This window comes from Chiloscyllium plagiosum, chromosome 31, assembly GCF_004010195.1.
Source record: "Chiloscyllium plagiosum isolate BGI_BamShark_2017 chromosome 31, ASM401019v2, whole genome shotgun sequence".
NCBI lineage: Eukaryota > Metazoa > Chordata > Chondrichthyes > Orectolobiformes > Hemiscylliidae > Chiloscyllium > Chiloscyllium plagiosum.
Genome location: NC_057740.1, coordinates 2,502,036 through 2,518,701, shown reverse-complemented (window position 1 = coordinate 2,518,701; position 16,666 = coordinate 2,502,036). Strand labels below are relative to the sequence as shown.

Below are 16,666 nucleotides of genomic sequence, written 5' to 3'. Positions count from 1 at the left end.
TCAGTACTCCTTGCGCTACCCATCAACGCTACGTTTTAACCATGAAGGGTCCGTGTATAACTTTGGATCGCCGGAAAAGGCCAAGGAATTTTTGGACACTCTTAGATAAAATGTAAGAGTTAATTGATGTTGTTTTGCTCTCCCCCCACTCAAGTTTACACTCCCCTTTTTTTTATATTAATCCCTTTCTTTACCTTACTGTTTAATATTATCTCCGGGATGTGGGGAGAGGGGTTTATTTATTTGTTCTCTACTTAGCGATTTTCTTCGCCCCTTTTTTTATGTGTATATATAGGCCGGGGGGGGCGTGGTTACCTTATCCTATTTTATTTCTGTCTTTAGGAGCGGGGTTGTTTTCCCCTGTTATTTTGTATTACTATATTTATTCTGGATAGGGTTTCTCCTCCCGAGGAGTCTCGGATTTGCTCTGTAGTATATTAGAATTTTCTTCATCCTATCAAGGGGCACCTGGGTCAAGGGTGGGGCACTGGTTGGGAGAGGATATGATGGACATTTGGAAAGGAAGTGATGCCCCCTGGGAACAAGGGGGAAAATCTCCATTTAAATACATTTTTTTTTATTTAGAAATAGTTTTTTATTATATTGATGTGAGTGTATTAAAGAAATTTTGCGAATTTTATGTGCTGTATGCTCGGGATTTTCTGGATAGGGTTTCTCCTCCCGAGGAGTCTCGGATTTGCCCGGACGATTATGGTTGATCAGTCGGTTAAATGGTGCACCTGGAATGTCAAGGGGAGTAATTCACCAGTCAAAATATTATCAAACCTACAGGAGACACATTTATTGGATAAAGAACACTTGAAATTACGACAGGGTAGATTTGATCAGGCCTTCTTTTCTTCCTTTAGCTCAAAAAGCAGGGGAATTGTTATTCTTATTCAGAAGAATTTCCCTTTCAAAATCCTAAATCAGATAAAAGACGAATCTGGACGATATATTCTGATTAAAGCCCTTATAAATGGAAAAGAATATGGAATCTTAAATTTGTATTGGCCCCCGGCACATCCTTTTAAATTTATAACGAAGCCTTCTCAAAATTGATGGCTCTCGGTGCTCGTCATTATGGATCCGGAAATAGATAGGATTCCCAAGAGTACTGCAGGAGTATCTCCCAGATCTAGACAATTGGTGGATTTGAACAAAGAATTAGGACTAGTAGATGTATGGAGATGCCTTCAACCACAGGGCAGAGATTTTTCTTTTTACTCCAATCCACATAAATGCCATACCAGAATTGATATGTTTTTTTCCCCCTCGATTTTTTAAAATTCCATATCATCCTGTAAAATAGGCAATATAACAATTTCCGATCACGCTGCTGTATATATGGACATCAAGGCGAGGAACAATGAGACATCCCCCCCGGCATTGGTGTATGGACCCCTTCCTGATGTAAATTTGTAAAGTACTTCTCTCAAGAATTTAAAACATTTTTAGAAATTAATTCAGGCACGGCTAGCAACTCATCAATGATGTGGGAGACCATCAAAGCTTACGCGCGAGGTTTGATCATCTCATACTCAGCTACCCAGAAAAAATTAAAGGGAGAACAACAGCATCTGCTCAAAGCTCGCTTAAAAGCTCGCTGATAGACCTTCTATTATCAAATTACAAAGGATTACGGCCCTTAGGACAGCTCTAAACACCACGCTTACCCAAACGGCTAAGAGGGAAATATTATTTGCAAAACAAAGGTTATATGAATTTGGCGATAAACCTGGTAGATACTTAGCATTTCTTGCAAAGAAAAAGAAGACCCCTCAAACTATCACGTCTATCAAGGAAAGTATAGGTATTCTGACTCATGATCATAAAAGGATTAACGCAATCTTTAGAGAATTTTATTCTGATTTATATAAATCGCAGGATTGTGAAGACAGGACTAGGAGGATGCAGTCATTTTTTAAAAACCTGACCTTTCCGGACCTAACTCTGGAACAGGTATCGGTCCTGAATGTTTCCCTAACAATCCAAGAAATACTTGACGCAATCAGGCAACTTCAGAGCGGTAAAGCACCTGGCCCAGATGGCTTTCAAGCTGAATTCTATAAAGAATTTACAAGAATATTGGCTGGTCCACTTATGGACATGTATAACTACTCATACAGTCAGGGCTGTCTTCCGCCTTCACTGAAAGAGGCGAATATCTCTCTTATCCTCAAAAAAGGAAAGGACCCAGAAGATTGCGTGTCATACAGACCAATATCCTTGTTAAATGTAGATTTTAAAATCCTCTCTAAAACGTTAGCATTGAGGCTAGAAAGGGTATTGCGACACATCATGAAGGAGGATCAGACGGGGTTTATTAAGGGCCATAGATCATCCAGTAATGTTAGAAGGGTTTTGAATGTGATTCAAGCCTGCCATCAGGGAGAGATACCAGGAGTAGTAGTCTCATTAGACGCGAAAAAAGGCATTTGACAGGGTTGAATGGTCATATTTGTTTTACACATTGGAAAGGTTTGGCGTTGGAAAGGCGTTTACCAAACGGGTCTCAACACTGTATAGTGATCCCAAAGCAGTTGTGATTACCAATGGATTAGGCTCGGATAGCTTCAGTGTGGATAGGGGCTGCCGTCAGGGATGTCCTCTCTGGCCATTGCTATTTACGCTAATAATTGAGCCACTAGCAGAAGCTATACAGACTTACCCTAATATAACGGCCCTGAGGATTGGTACGGGTAAACATAAAATTACCCTTTATGCAGATGATGTTCTCCTATTCCTCAGCAATCCTTTGATGTCCGTGCCTCGCTTAATCCAAGTTATTAATACATTTAGTGTATTTTCAGGTTATAAAATTAATTGCTCAAAATCGGAGGCTATGCCAATGGGCGGCCTTGCTTATCCCACTTATTGGACGGATCCCACTTTCCCTTTCGGTGGTCCCTGGAGGGTTTCTTATATTTAGGCATTTTTATTACCCCAGTATTTGGTCAGTTATACAAGGCTAACTTTGTGATTTACTGGAAAGGATAATGCAGGACCTCCAGCGATGGGGAGACCTTCCAATTTATTAGCTAGGTAGAATAGCATTAATTAAAATGAATGTCCTGCCCCATCTCCTATACCCTATGAGAATGCTTCCGGTGATGCTGCCAAGGCTGGCACTACGTAAATTATATGGCTGGCTGGGTTCCTTTATCTGGAATCATAGACGGCCCCTCATTAAGCTGAAGAAGCTACAGCTTCCACAGGCAAGGGGAGGATTGGATTTTCCAGATTTTAGGAAATATCAGTTAAGTTCCCTATTAAGTTACATAGCTGATTGGGTCTTGTCTGACCCGCAATCAAACTGGCTGGATATCGAGGCTTCTCAAGTAAAATGCCCACTTATTAACCTTTTATTTTCAGACAAGAGGAAAATCATTACGGATCACTGTAAAAACCCTAGAATACTAAACACAATTAAAGCTTGGAATATAATGCGGCAAAATGAGGGCAACTCACATAAAACATCCCCCTATGCTCCGATAGTGGGAACATCGGGATTTCAACCAGGGCTTACAGATGCACTTTCAAACTCTGGAGATCCAGGGGTATCGCCTGTTTAGGGGATCTGTTTAAAGAAGGGGTCCTGATGTCTTTTGAATAGCTGCATCAGAAATTTGGATTACCTAATGGAGACCTCTTTCGATACTTCCAAATTTGAGATTACATACAGAAGAAGACTACGTTATTAGATAGTCTTTATAAATCAGATAGAGAACGTAGAGTGTTATGGCCAATGGGGGTATCTTCCGTCAGCACTATTTATCATTTATTACATGATGAAGTATCGGGAGATATGGACAATCTGCTTAAAACATTGGATCAGGATTCGGGACGGGAAATCTCTATAGAAATGTGGAATGACATTTGGGAAAATGCCAGAAGAATCACCATCTGCAACAGGACTCAGGATATTCAGTTGAAGATACTTCATAGGGCCCATATAGCCCTATGATTGGAGATATTCCTGCCTTAAATTTTGCCAATGTGTCCCAAATGTAAAATAGTGGTGGGCACTCTTGTACATTGCTTATGGACCTGATATAAGATCTGTAGATATTGGACTAAAGTAGCAAGTGCTCTAACAGAAATCTTAGGAATGGAAATTAGAGTGGACCCTGTATCTCTCCTTTTGGGCTTTTCAAACTTACCCTCCCTGGATATGCACGGGAAGAGATTATTTTCCATTCTCTCTTTCTGTGCAAGGAAAAATATTTTGGCAAACTGGGTAGCTGAGGGCCCCCCTTGACTTACAAATTGGCACAGATTAATCATGGAATGTATCCTCCTTGACTTCCTTACAAACATGGTGCACCAAAAAACTGCATTATTCCATAAAATATGGCAGCCCTTCTTGAATTACATAAATACAGATATTTCGGCTATCCTAACAAGGGCTTTTATTTAATTGAGATGGCGAACCTGGCTGGTCCAGGGCCCCTTGGGAGAGGAATCCCGCACGAATACGGGTTTTGTTACGATTTGATGTTAACACATTATGAGCATGTATCTCACTACCCAATTTCTGTGTTATCCGTCAGTTTTTTTTTTCTTCTTTGAATAATATAAGAGATTCAATTATACACGCTGGTTAGTTGTAGGTTAGATTAGTAGTTGAGTTTTTTTTTCTCGGTGTCTTTTTTTTCTGTTTGACAAATTTTGGTTATTATTTAAGATTTAATTGTATATCAATGTTTATACTTGCGTTTTTTTTATTTGCAAACTTGTAAAAATATGTTAAATTTTCAATAAAAATATCTATAAAAAAAACCATGTCCATTTTTCCCTCAAATAGCCACACAATATTCTATACATTAATTTGTACCACACACGTATCAAGCAGTGATAATCATCAAAAGAGAATCACGCCATCTCCCCTTGACATTTAACAGCATTAACATTGCTGAATCTCCCATCATTAACACCCTGGGTTACATTTACCTGAAATCTAACTGAACCAACCACATAAATACTGTGGCTACACGAGCAGGAAGTCCAAGAATGCTACAGTGATTGTATCTTGACTTCTGAAGACTGCACAGCATCTACAAGACACAGTCAAGCATATGATAGAATGCTCTTCAAGAACAATCAGGAGGCTTGATACAGTCCAAGGCAAAGCAGTTTGCTTGATTGACAAGACATTTACTACCTTGACCATTCACTCTGTCCATCACCAACACAAAGTGGGGGCAGTGAGAGCAAATTACCTGATGCAGTACACAGACTTGCCAATTTTCTTTGGTAATATCTTCCAAACCTTTGACTTCTACAACTAAAACAGATATGGTAGATGTATGGGAACACCAACTGAAAGGTTATCCTGTAAGTTACACATCCTGACTTCTAACTGTATCACCAATCGCTCGTTGTTGGGTCAAAATCCTGAATTTCTTCCCAAACATAGATGACGATATACCTACATCAGATGCTCTGTAGCAGTTCAAGAAAGTGTCTCACTTTCACCTTCTTGAAGATAATGAACAGGAGCAATAAGTATTAATCTAGGATTTTTTTTAAAGAGACCACTTCTCAATTCATACAACAGCCTCACTGTAAGTGGTTTATCTGATCTTGCTGTGTGTGGGACCTGCAGTTCGCAAATTAGAGTGACTGCAGTTCAGCAGTTCAGAGCGCTTTAGGATCTGAGAAGATTTAAAATGTGCTCTTGAAATATTACACTTTCTGGTAGTATCTTTAGATGAGTTAATAATGAGGTTCCTAATTTAAGATACTTTTGTAATGCTTGAAAACTTTCAGGATTTTTCCCTGAATATTCCATGTGGTTATATAAAAAGCACATGCTTGATTAATTTTCTTCTACCTTTTTTTAGTTTTTTTTCTGTGATACAATATTATATACTTATGTTTAGAGTTTTGGCTGAGCAGTTGGAGGTGTGAATATTAGCAAGATTCATCATCATATGAAAATTAAATGGCTTTTCCACCTTCCTGTGACATTACATTTTCATTAGGCAATTGGTTTGTGCACACAATATGTGTGTATACTCTATTCAGCCTGCAGACTTCTGAAACTACTGTCAATGTTCCATTTTTTTGTTGCTGTGGAAAAGCAGACTTCAAGATCCAGAAGTCGTCATAGAAGCTCTCCCAGCAAAAAGAGAGATTCATCTATAGAGAAGACCCATGAGCTGAAAGAACAACCATGGAGGTTGGATCCCAAGGAAGCATTGTGGGCTGTTGAAAGACGCAGGTTAGTGTGCTTAATGTAAGACTTAAAAGGACAGTGGAATATTTTCACCTTAGATTGAGGTGTATAATGTTTATTAAAAAACAAATACTTACAATTTTTGGAATTTGAAACACTCAATTACTGAGACTGACAGACTTCCATTTACATTACGTTGTTTTTGTTAAACTTACTAGCTACTATAAAGACTTAATGAGCCATCCCCTAACATTTTTTCTTTTTGTTCAGGATTCATTGGGAAATACTTGCAAATAATCTTCTTAAACAGGAATTAGTTTACTATGCATACTGAATATTCCTGTTATATTTATGACAAATTCCTTTGATTTGATTTATTATTGTCACGTGTACCAAGTAATAGTGAAAAGTATTGTAGTGTGTGCTAACCAGACAAATCATACCTTATTAAGTATATCAGGGTAATAGAACAGAATGCAGAATATATACAAAAGTAGAGCGTTCCTATGAAAGCTTTCGTAAGCTGAAAGGGCAGAAAGCGAAGAAGCAATTACCATTAATTTATATGGAAAAAATTATTGAGCATACCCAGACCCAAAAAGTAACCTTACAAATCATACCAAATAACACACAAAACCTAAAACCATACTAACATATAGTAATAGCAGGAATGATATGATAAATACACAGCCTATATAAAATAGTACAGTATTGTTTCACTCACCAAAATCGGGAAGACAAGTGAGCACACTGGAAGGCTGAGAGGTGGTGGTGGTGGTGATGATGATATGTTAGGCTGAGTCATCGGAGGTTGGGGTGGTGGCAGGAGGAGACTGGGGTGTAAGAGAGAGAAGAAGAAGGTCATCTACTAACACTTCTGGGGAACGTGCTTGGTATTGCTACTCTCACTGTGCACACTTTCTCATAAAAGTGAAAATCCTATTTCGATTAGCGAAAACAGGTGCTAATGTAGGTCTTTCATAAAAGCGAAACGGTGTAAAGCGAACATTCGAAAAGCGGGGGATACCTGTATAGTGTTACAGCTACAGAGAAGGTGCAGAGAAAGATCAGCTCTAATATGTGAGAGGTCCATTCATAAGCCTGATAACAGCAAGAAAGAAGCTGATTTTAAATCTGTGGTATGTGTTTTCAAACTTCTGTGTCTTCTGCCCAATAAAAGGGGGAGGAAGAGAATATAACTGGGTGGGAGTGGTCTCTTCCCACTGAGGCAGTAGGAAGTGTAGATGGGATCAATGTATGGAAGGCTGGTTTGCGTGATGGACTGGGCTGCACCAACAATGCTCTATTTCCTTCCAGTCTTGGGCAGAACAGTTGCACCAAGCTGTGATGCACCTGATAGGATGGTTCCTGTGGTGTATCTATAAAAATGGTAAGTATCATTGTGGACATGCTGAATTTCCTTAGCCTTCAGAGGAAGTAGAGGTTTTGGTGTACTTTCTTGACTGTAGCATTGATGTGGTGGCCCAGGATAGATTGGTGTTATTTACTCTTAGAAACTTGAAGGTCTTGACCACCTCCACCTCAGCACCATTGATACAGACAGGGCCATATCCTCCCCTCTGCTTTTTGAAGCAGATGACCACCTCGTTCATTTTTTTTGACATTGAGGGAGAGATTGTCTTTACACCATGCTACTAAGCTGTCTATCTCCTTCCTGTACTCTGTCTTATAGTTGTTTGAAATCCGACCCACTACGGTGGTGTCATCAGCAAATTTGTAAATGGAGTTAGAGCTGAATTTGACCACACGGTTGGAGTGTATAAGGAGTATAATAAGGGTCTGAGTACACAGCCTTGTGAGGCACCCGCGTTGAAGAATATTGTGGAGGAGGTGTTGTTGTCTATTCTTATTGATGGTTCAGGAAGTCGAACATCCAGTTGCAGAGGACAGAGCAGAGCCCTAGGTCTCGGAGTTTGGAGCTGCGTTTTGTTGGGATTATACCGCGAAGACAGAGTTAAAGTCAATAAATAGAAGTCTGATATAGGCATCCTTGTCATCCAGATGTTCCAGAGATGAGTGTACAGCTATGGAGATGGTGTCAGTTGTGGACCTATTGGGATGGTAGGTAGTTTGTAGCAGGTAAAAGCAATCTGTTGTTGATGTGTGCTAATACTAACCTCTCAAAGCACTTCATAATGATGGATGTCAGGGTAGTAGTTATTTAGGCACATTGCTTAACTTTTCTTTGGCACTAGAATGATGGTGACCTTCTTGAAGTAGGTGGTAACCACACATTGTAGTAAGGAGAGGTTAAAGATGTCCATCTAGGAACTGAGTGCATAGCCAGGGACTTCATCCGGGCCAGTTGCTTTCTGTGGGTTTACCTTCAAGAAGGCTAATCTGATGTCTGCAGCAGTGACTGTGGGTACAGGTTAACCTGAGGCTGGCAGACAGGTGACATCATTTCACTGACCTTCTGTTCAAAACAAGGATAAAATGCATTGAGCGCATCGAGGAGAAATGCATTGTTGTAGGCATTCTACTCTGCTTTGTCACCCTTGCTAGAGTAGACATATGTTCGTGTGGTTAGTCCAGACTCTAGCTGAGTCTGGTATTGTCTCTTGGTGTCCTTGATGGCTTTGCTAGAATCCTACTTAGATTTTCTGTATAGGTCAGGGTCACCTTTCAGTTCATCCATAGTTTCTGGTTTCTGGTTGGATAACACTCAATTAACTTCTTTGACATGCAGTCTTCCACACACTTACTGATGAAGTCGGTGCCAGTAGGGGCATATTTCATTTAGTTTTGCTGCTGAATTCTTGAATACGGACCAGTCCCGTCACAGCCCAGCAGTCACAAAGGAGCTCATCTGACCAGCACTGTATGACATCCTGTACTGGATCCTCATGCTTCAGTTTCTGCTTGTAAGCTGGGAGAAGGAACACAGCCTTATGGTCTGAATTATCAAAATTTGGGCAGAGGATGGAGCGATAAGCATCTTTGATGGAGGGTATTCTGTCTCAAGGCTATTTGTAGCAGTGTATATTTCATCGCGTACACTGTTCACTTCCGCATGGGGTGGGATGTGAACTGCTGTCAGGATAGCAGAGGTAAACTCATGCGGCAGGTAGTAGGGACGGCACTTCACTGTTAAATATTCCAGCTCTGGAGAGCAGTAACTCACCAGGGCCTTCATCTCTGAGCACCAAGAGGTGTTGATCAGGAGGCAGACTCTTCCATCCTTTGCCTTGCCTGAGGACACCATGCAGTTCATCCAGTGGTTTGAGGAACCCTTAGGTTGTAAGACGCAATCAGGTGAAGCAGAAGTGAGACATGCCTCTGTCACACAGAGCTCATAGCAGTCTCTCAATTCCCTTTGTCTTTTGATGAAACTTTCATATGAGCTGAGGCTCAGAAAGAGTACTGCCTCCATCATAAAAAGACTAAAAGAAGATGGAATCTGCAGTAGTTCATTGTTTGCAGATCAGATATTTAAATATATATATTTTTATTGAAAAAGAAGATTTTTTGGGATATTACAAAATACACAGAACACAAAATTCTCAACAGTACAAAGAAGCTCACTATTAAATAAATAATAACGAACTAACGAACTAACTAACGACCTAACTAAAAAAAAAACCCATGACAATAATAGTAATGATAATAAAATGGCTCAGGGAATCAAAGTAATAGCCCTTGATCATTGACAGCATTAACTTGTATTCATGTGTTTGTAATTCCTCCTCTTTGGATACCACACTCATTGAAAAGATCGTCATGGCTATATAAAGGCCCATATTAATATGGCAGACACATCTGTGCCCAGGTAGTCCAAAAAGGGTCGCCATATTTTATAGAATGTTTTTGTTTTATGGTGCACCATGCTTGTGAGAAAATCCAAAGGGATGTGCTCCTTGATTAGCCCAACAACCCTGGGGGGATTTTCAGACACCCACCCTAACAGAATGTTCTTTCTTGCACAAAAAGTGAGGATACTGAAAAGCTTTTTTGTGCACGTCTAAAGGAGGTACATTAGCTAGGCCAAGAAAAGAGGTACTGGATCCATTTCCACCTCTGTCCCCAAGACCCTCTCTATTTCGTTTGCCACAGCACTCCAGAATGCCTGGAGCCTGTAGCAGGACCAGAGACAATGAGTGAGAGTACATGTATTCATTTTGCACTTGGGACATAGTGAAGATACTCCCACTTTAAATTTTGAGAGACGATCCGGAGCCAAGTAGAGAATCTTCAGTTGCAAGGCATGAGTCCTATTGTAAATCAAGATCCTTCTTGCATTCTCCCAGATATCCTCCCATGCCCCAGAGGAGATCTCAACACCCAGTTCCCTCTCCCATACCTTACAAAGCAGCTCAGTCTCGTCTGAGGAGCCCTCTCCCAGCAAGTAATAGAGAGTACTGACAGAAGGTGTATTTTTAGCACTAAGCACCCTCTTCTCTATTTCAGATCTATAAGGGTCATTTAGGACCGTACTTCTGTTTTGAATATCGTCCCTGATTTTGGGATAAAAACGGAAGAAATCCCTGCTAGATAACTCGTATTTCCAAGCTAACTGGTCAAAAGACATCAATGTGTCCCTCTCAAGTCCTTTTAAAATCATTGGTTAGATTTCCAGTGTCTTCCCTGATTGAGGTAATGGCTTGAGGAGCACTACTTGCCCTGTTTGTCTCCATGCTCAAACAACCTTTCTTTTGCAAATGTAAGCTCCTTCTTAGCTGTCTGTGTGAGCATGGAGTTCAGTGTGGACCGGTGTGGTGTGATCCTTTGTAATTTAGCTAGCGAGGGCCTTCTCGGCTGTCTTCAGCTATGTTTTGAGCAAGTGTTGCTGCTCACCTTTCTGCCGTTTCTTACTGGCAGAGTAGGAAATAACTAACCTTCTGGCATAGACTTTAGCAGTTGTCCAGAGAATGGATGGACTGTTGGCCAAACCTGAATTAATGTCTAGAAAAATGCTGAATTTATTGAAAGTACTCGATAAGCTTGCTATCATTAAGAATGAAGGGATCCAGTCGTCAGTCCCTAAACCTACTATACTGTCCTTACTCTTGACCGTTAGGTACCCTGGGTCGTGATCAGAGATAGTAATGTTGCCAATTGCACATGATACCACCGAGCCCAAATGCATTATGGGAGACCAATCTTGTATGACATTTGTGCGGATTGGAAAAAATGTGAAATCCCTGCCTCTAGGTTGAAGGCATCTCCAGCCTCCCACCAGTTAATTCAACACACAAATCCCCTAGTTGCTTAGATTATGAAGAAAGTATCAGTGGCCTTTAGGAAATCTGTCTACTGTAGGATCTATTAGACAATTAAAATCCCCCCCTATAATAATATGCCGAGATGCATGACTCATCAATTTGGAAAGTGCATCTACCAGGAACCCAAGGGGTTGGCCTGGGGATAGTAAATATTTAAGATCCCATATTCTTCCCCAATTATAAGAATTATAAATCATGTGTGTCTTTAATATACTCTAATTACTTAAATGGGAGATTCTTCCTAACAAGTATGGCCACTCCCCTACTCCTGGTATTAAAAGATGAGAAATAAACCCAGTCATACCCGTTCTGTTGCAGATTCAAATGTTCTGCATCATTGGGGTGTGTCTCCTGTAATAAGGCGACAGCCACCTTTTCTTTTTACGACTAGAGAGTATCTTTTTCCTCTTGACCAACAAATGGCTCCCCTTAATGTTCTAGGTTCACCAGTTAAACACATCCTTAGCCATAACCTTCTATAGTAACACTTAGGCTCCAGAGAGGGAGAATTCAAATTACAAAGTTTCAGTAAAAGAAAATCCACAGAACATAAAAAATTACATAAACTAAAACAGCTACAACCAACAAATCTACAAAACTTGTAAAAACTACATACACCAAAAACCAAAAAAGCAAAATCATATACAAAGTGCCAAAGGCACTGATTAGGGGAATTTACCCCCCATTCAAAGGGGGCACCTAGCCATCCCAACCACCCATTTAACTCCTCCTAGACAGAGCCACCCCATAAACACAAGTAGTTCAGGATAAAGTAGAAGAAAAAAAAGATTAGCAATGTGCAGAAGGGAATTTAAAGTAAATACGTCCCCTATCCTCTGTACAGCTTAACTCAGAAATTAAAGGTAGATACTCCGTCCATCCCAAACATAATTTAGCACAACTTATTACCAAATCATCCAGTTCAAATGAGCGTGTCCATAAGATTCTTCGCTTTCTCTGGTGAATCAAATAAGTGTATAGATCCATTATAGGTAATCCGAAGCACCGCTGGGTATCTTAGTACTGGACCCCGACCTCTCTCAATCTCTACTTGATGCCATTGAAGGATTTCCTTTTCCGGATGACCGCTGCGAAAAGTCTTGGAAAAACATGACTCTAGAGCCCATGCACACCAAAGCCCCTGGATCCTTCCCCTGGGTTCTGGAAGCTTCCATGACTCTCTGTTTGTCTATGTAATGATGGAATTGTACCAGGACAGGACGAGGGCGTTGGTCCACACCTGGCCTCCGTGCTGCGACCCAGTGAGCTCTCTCAATCTTTATCCTTCCCTTTTCAACCTCCAAGCTAAGGAATTCCAGCACCCACTTTTCAAAAGATTCCACTGGCCGTTCACCTTCCTTCCTCTCTGGCGGACTGACAATACGAAGATTCTTCCTTCTGCCCCGGTTTTCAAGATCATCAACCAGATCAAGCAAACTACTGACCTGTGTTTCCAGGGCTTCACTCCGATTCTTGGATGAATCTGTTTCAATTTCCACTCCTGTGACCCAGCGTTCGAGCTCACCTGTCCTTTTCCTGAGATCTTCCAGCTGCTGTTCATGTTTTTGGAGCGTAGTAGAGACGGGGCCAGCTTTTCCTTGATTTTGTTTCTTCAAGCTGTTTTCACAGCATCTCACGAGACTTGGTGAATTCAGCAAGCAAGGCCTGGTGAATCAGCAGGCCTGCTACTCTGGTGGATCCAGCCTTGGGCAAACTTCTTCCTTTCTTCGGCATTCTCCCACAGCAAAAAGTGAAGGTAAGTAAAATATTTAAATTCTATAGCTCTTTTACTGCTTTTAAAGTCAAAATGACTTGGTTGGGATGGGTTCTAGCTTTGTCCTATCGATGTTGAAGCACAGAGCCCAGCTAACACAGTCCTCCTAGACAGCTGCCATCTTAAATTCTCCAGATCAGATATATGATTGCAATCTGTTCATGACATCTGTTAACACTGTTAGTTCATCTTTATGATCTAAATCCTGAGGACCAATTTATTGCCTTGGCAAAGTGGCGACAATGCTTTGAGTTTTGTCAGTTAGCGTGGATAGGGTTTTTCTGGCACAGAGTGTACAGTATCTAATGTAACACTGTTTCTGCCCTTGTCGTATTTGTAGTAGCGATTATTGGAATGTGATCAGTGTTACCCTCTGGTTACCCTCTCTTCAAATTGGCTACCTGAGATTGTTAAATCTGCATGGAATAGATTTCAAAATGTAATAGTCCTGTCCAACAGAGACCACTGAATAATGTTCTTTGTTTTAAAAGTACTTTCTCCCCCTGTTCCTCTCACGATTTTCAATAACATGTTATATCACAAAAGCAACTGATGTATGGTAACCAAATAAAAGTTTGTCACCTTCTATGTTCTGTTAGTTCATGAGACCAACCCTGCAATTTCATCTAATTATCTCATGAAATTTGTAAAACATGAGCCTTGAATATAGGACAATTAAAGCCATTTTAGTAATCTTTTAGTATGTTTCAGGTTATGTTAACTTCCCAATTAATTTTTAATTTACACAAAAATGTTGAAAGTGGCTTGTAACTGTAGAATGCCTGCTTCTGGGCATTTGATTTCTGATGTCGCTTTTCTGTCTCTTACTAGAGAGCGTGAAATATGGGAAGAGGAAGCTAGAGAGTTATTGGAAAGGGACCTTGATCGACTCCAGCTTGAGAGGATGTGTCTTGAAAGAGGGAGACTGGATGAATCTTTTCCAATAAGGCAGAGATTATTGTTAAGGGAGGTAAGAAGAATTATCTGCAAATGGAAAGTGAAAATGTCCTATTGTGACTCTGTTGTTAATTTTTGTCTCTGTCTGTGGACCTTTCTGACTATTTTTCTGCAGCTTCTCTTAATTACTGCACAGTCTGGTCACTGACAGATGTTGGTGTCAAACAATTTGTGGTCTCCTGAAGCCACTTTTAATATATTTTATCTACTGGCAGAGAGGTTGGATAATTAAATTTAATTTTGGATTATCTTTGATTTTAGTGCTTTCTTGATTTAATCTAAACTCTCAAAATTTAAAATAAACCTGGAAGTTTGGGTGACACTTAGCAGGTCTGGAGCATCTGCAGAGAGAAAAATAGCTAGCATTTCAAGTCCAGTGATCTTTCATCAGAACTGTGAGCAGAACAGTCACTGGATATGAATGAAACTCTGTTTTTCTGTCTATAAATGCTGGCAGACCTGCTGAGTTTCTCCAGAACTTTGTTTTTGTTTTAAACTTGCCCTGGATGTTTGAGAGTTATAATTTCAGTAAGTAACTATTAGCCTAGCACAGAGGTAGGTAAAGGTGATATTTACAAAATGTGTTCCTTTTATACAGGAAGCAAAGCAAATACAGGAACGAACTTACCGACAGAGGCAAGTGCTGCTACAGAAAATGTGCTTGGAAGAAGCTGTAAAATGGCAGTTTCTTGACATTGGGTAAAGTGAATTTTGATTGTCTTCCAGTTTTCAAATAATGCTGACAGAAGATGTCTAATTTGGTGGGAATTACAAACATTCCTATCGCTTGAAAGCTCAATCAGTAAAAATAAATGTTACTAACTGAGGATGATCAGTGAGGCCCTGGAAGCAATCCCTGTTCAATCTGTACCTAGCTGACCTTAAACAGAGCAGTTGTCTTCCAAACTATGCTTCTTTAGCTTCAATTAACCTTTGCCACTAGGTGGGAGAGGAGGCGAGGGATAGGCAGCACAGCGGTCATGATTACTGAACAAGTAATCCAAAAGCCCTCATGGAACACGAGGTTGGTTTCAGTAATGGTGACAATGGAAATAATGTAAAAACTCACCTAGTTCCCTTGGGTCCTACAGGGAAGGAAAGCAACACAATCCAATCTGGTAAATCTCAATCATCAGTAAAGCAATGGAAAGAGTTATTGAACAGCACCTGTTTTGCTAATCTGTTCACTGACACAGTTTGGGTTCCTTCAGTTCCTCTTGACCACATTACAGCCTTGGTTCAAACATTGACAAAAGAGCTGAATTCCAAAGGTGAGGTGAGAGTGACTGCCCTTGAAAGCAAGGCTGCCTTGACTGAGTGTGGCATGAAGGGGCCCTAGCAAAATTAGTATATGGGAATCGGGGGACAGCTCCAATAATTGGATTCATACCAAGCACAAAGGAAGATGATTTTAATTATTGGAGTTTACAAATTGGCGGAGTCAGGAATGTAATGCCTGGATAATTTTTAGATCCTAACCTTGTGCTGCCATTTTGAAATAGAACATAGAACATAGAAGAATACAGCGCAGTACAGGCCCTTCGGCCCTTGATGTTGCGCCGATCCAAGCCCACCTAACCTACACTAGCCCACTGTCCACCATATGCCTATCCAATGCCCGTTTAAATGCCCATAATGAGGGAGAGTCCACCACTGCTACTGGCAGGGCCCATGAACTCCTCACGACTCGCTGAGTAAAGAACCTACCCCTAACATCTGTCCTATACCTACCACCCCTTAATTTAAAGCTATGCCCCCTTGTAATAGCTGACTCCCTACGTGGCAAAAGATTCTCACTGTCGACCCTATCTAAACTCCTAATAATCTTGTACACCTCTATCAAGTCACCCCTAAACCTTCTTTTCTCCAATGAAAACAGCCCCAAGTGCCTCAGCCTTTCCTCATACGATCTTCCTACCATACCAGGCAACATCCTGGTAAACCTCCTCTGCACCCGTTCCAGTGCCTCCACATCCTTCCTATAATATGGCGACCAAAACTGCACACAATACTCCAGATGCGGCCGCACCAGAGTCTTAAACAACTGCAACATGACCTCAGGGCTCCGGAACTCAATTCCTCTACCAATAAAAGCCAGTACGCCATATGCCTTCTCCATCGCACTATTTACCTGGGTGGCAACTTTAAAAGATCTGTTCACTTCTTCGCTGTCCACTACACCTCATTTTTGGTGTTATCTGCAAAATTACTAATTATATCTCCTGTGATCACATTTAAATCATTTATATAAATTATGAAAAGTAGTGGACCCAGCACTGATCCTTGTGGCACTCCACTGGGCACAGGCCTCCAGTCTGAAAAACAACCCTCCACCACCACCCTCTGTCTTCTACCTTTGAGCCAGTTCTGTTGCCAAATGGCTAGTTCTTCCTGTATTCTATGTTATCTAACCTTGCAACCAGTCTCCCATGGGGAACCTTGTTGAACGCCTTACTGAACTCCATATAGATCACATCTCCTGCTCTGCCATCATCAAAGTTATCTGTTACT

At 40.8% G+C, this 16,666-nt stretch overlaps 1 protein-coding gene across 4 annotated transcripts in view; it reads left to right on the top strand.

Annotated features, from left to right (window-relative positions):
- The window catches only part of LOC122565142, a 108,780-nt gene that overhangs the window by 66,707 nt on the left and 25,407 nt on the right, over window positions 1-16,666 (top strand). For 3 of the 4 annotated variants that reach the window (XM_043720807.1, XM_043720809.1, XM_043720810.1), the window contains 3 exons: window positions 6,090-6,226; window positions 14,030-14,168; window positions 14,754-14,854. In XM_043720807.1, coding sequence (XP_043576742.1) covers window positions 6,090-6,226; window positions 14,030-14,168; window positions 14,754-14,854 — 377 coding nt within the window. The remainder of the gene's footprint in view (window positions 1-6,089; window positions 6,227-14,029; window positions 14,169-14,753; window positions 14,855-16,666) is intronic. The other variant, XM_043720808.1, reaches the window with a different exon arrangement.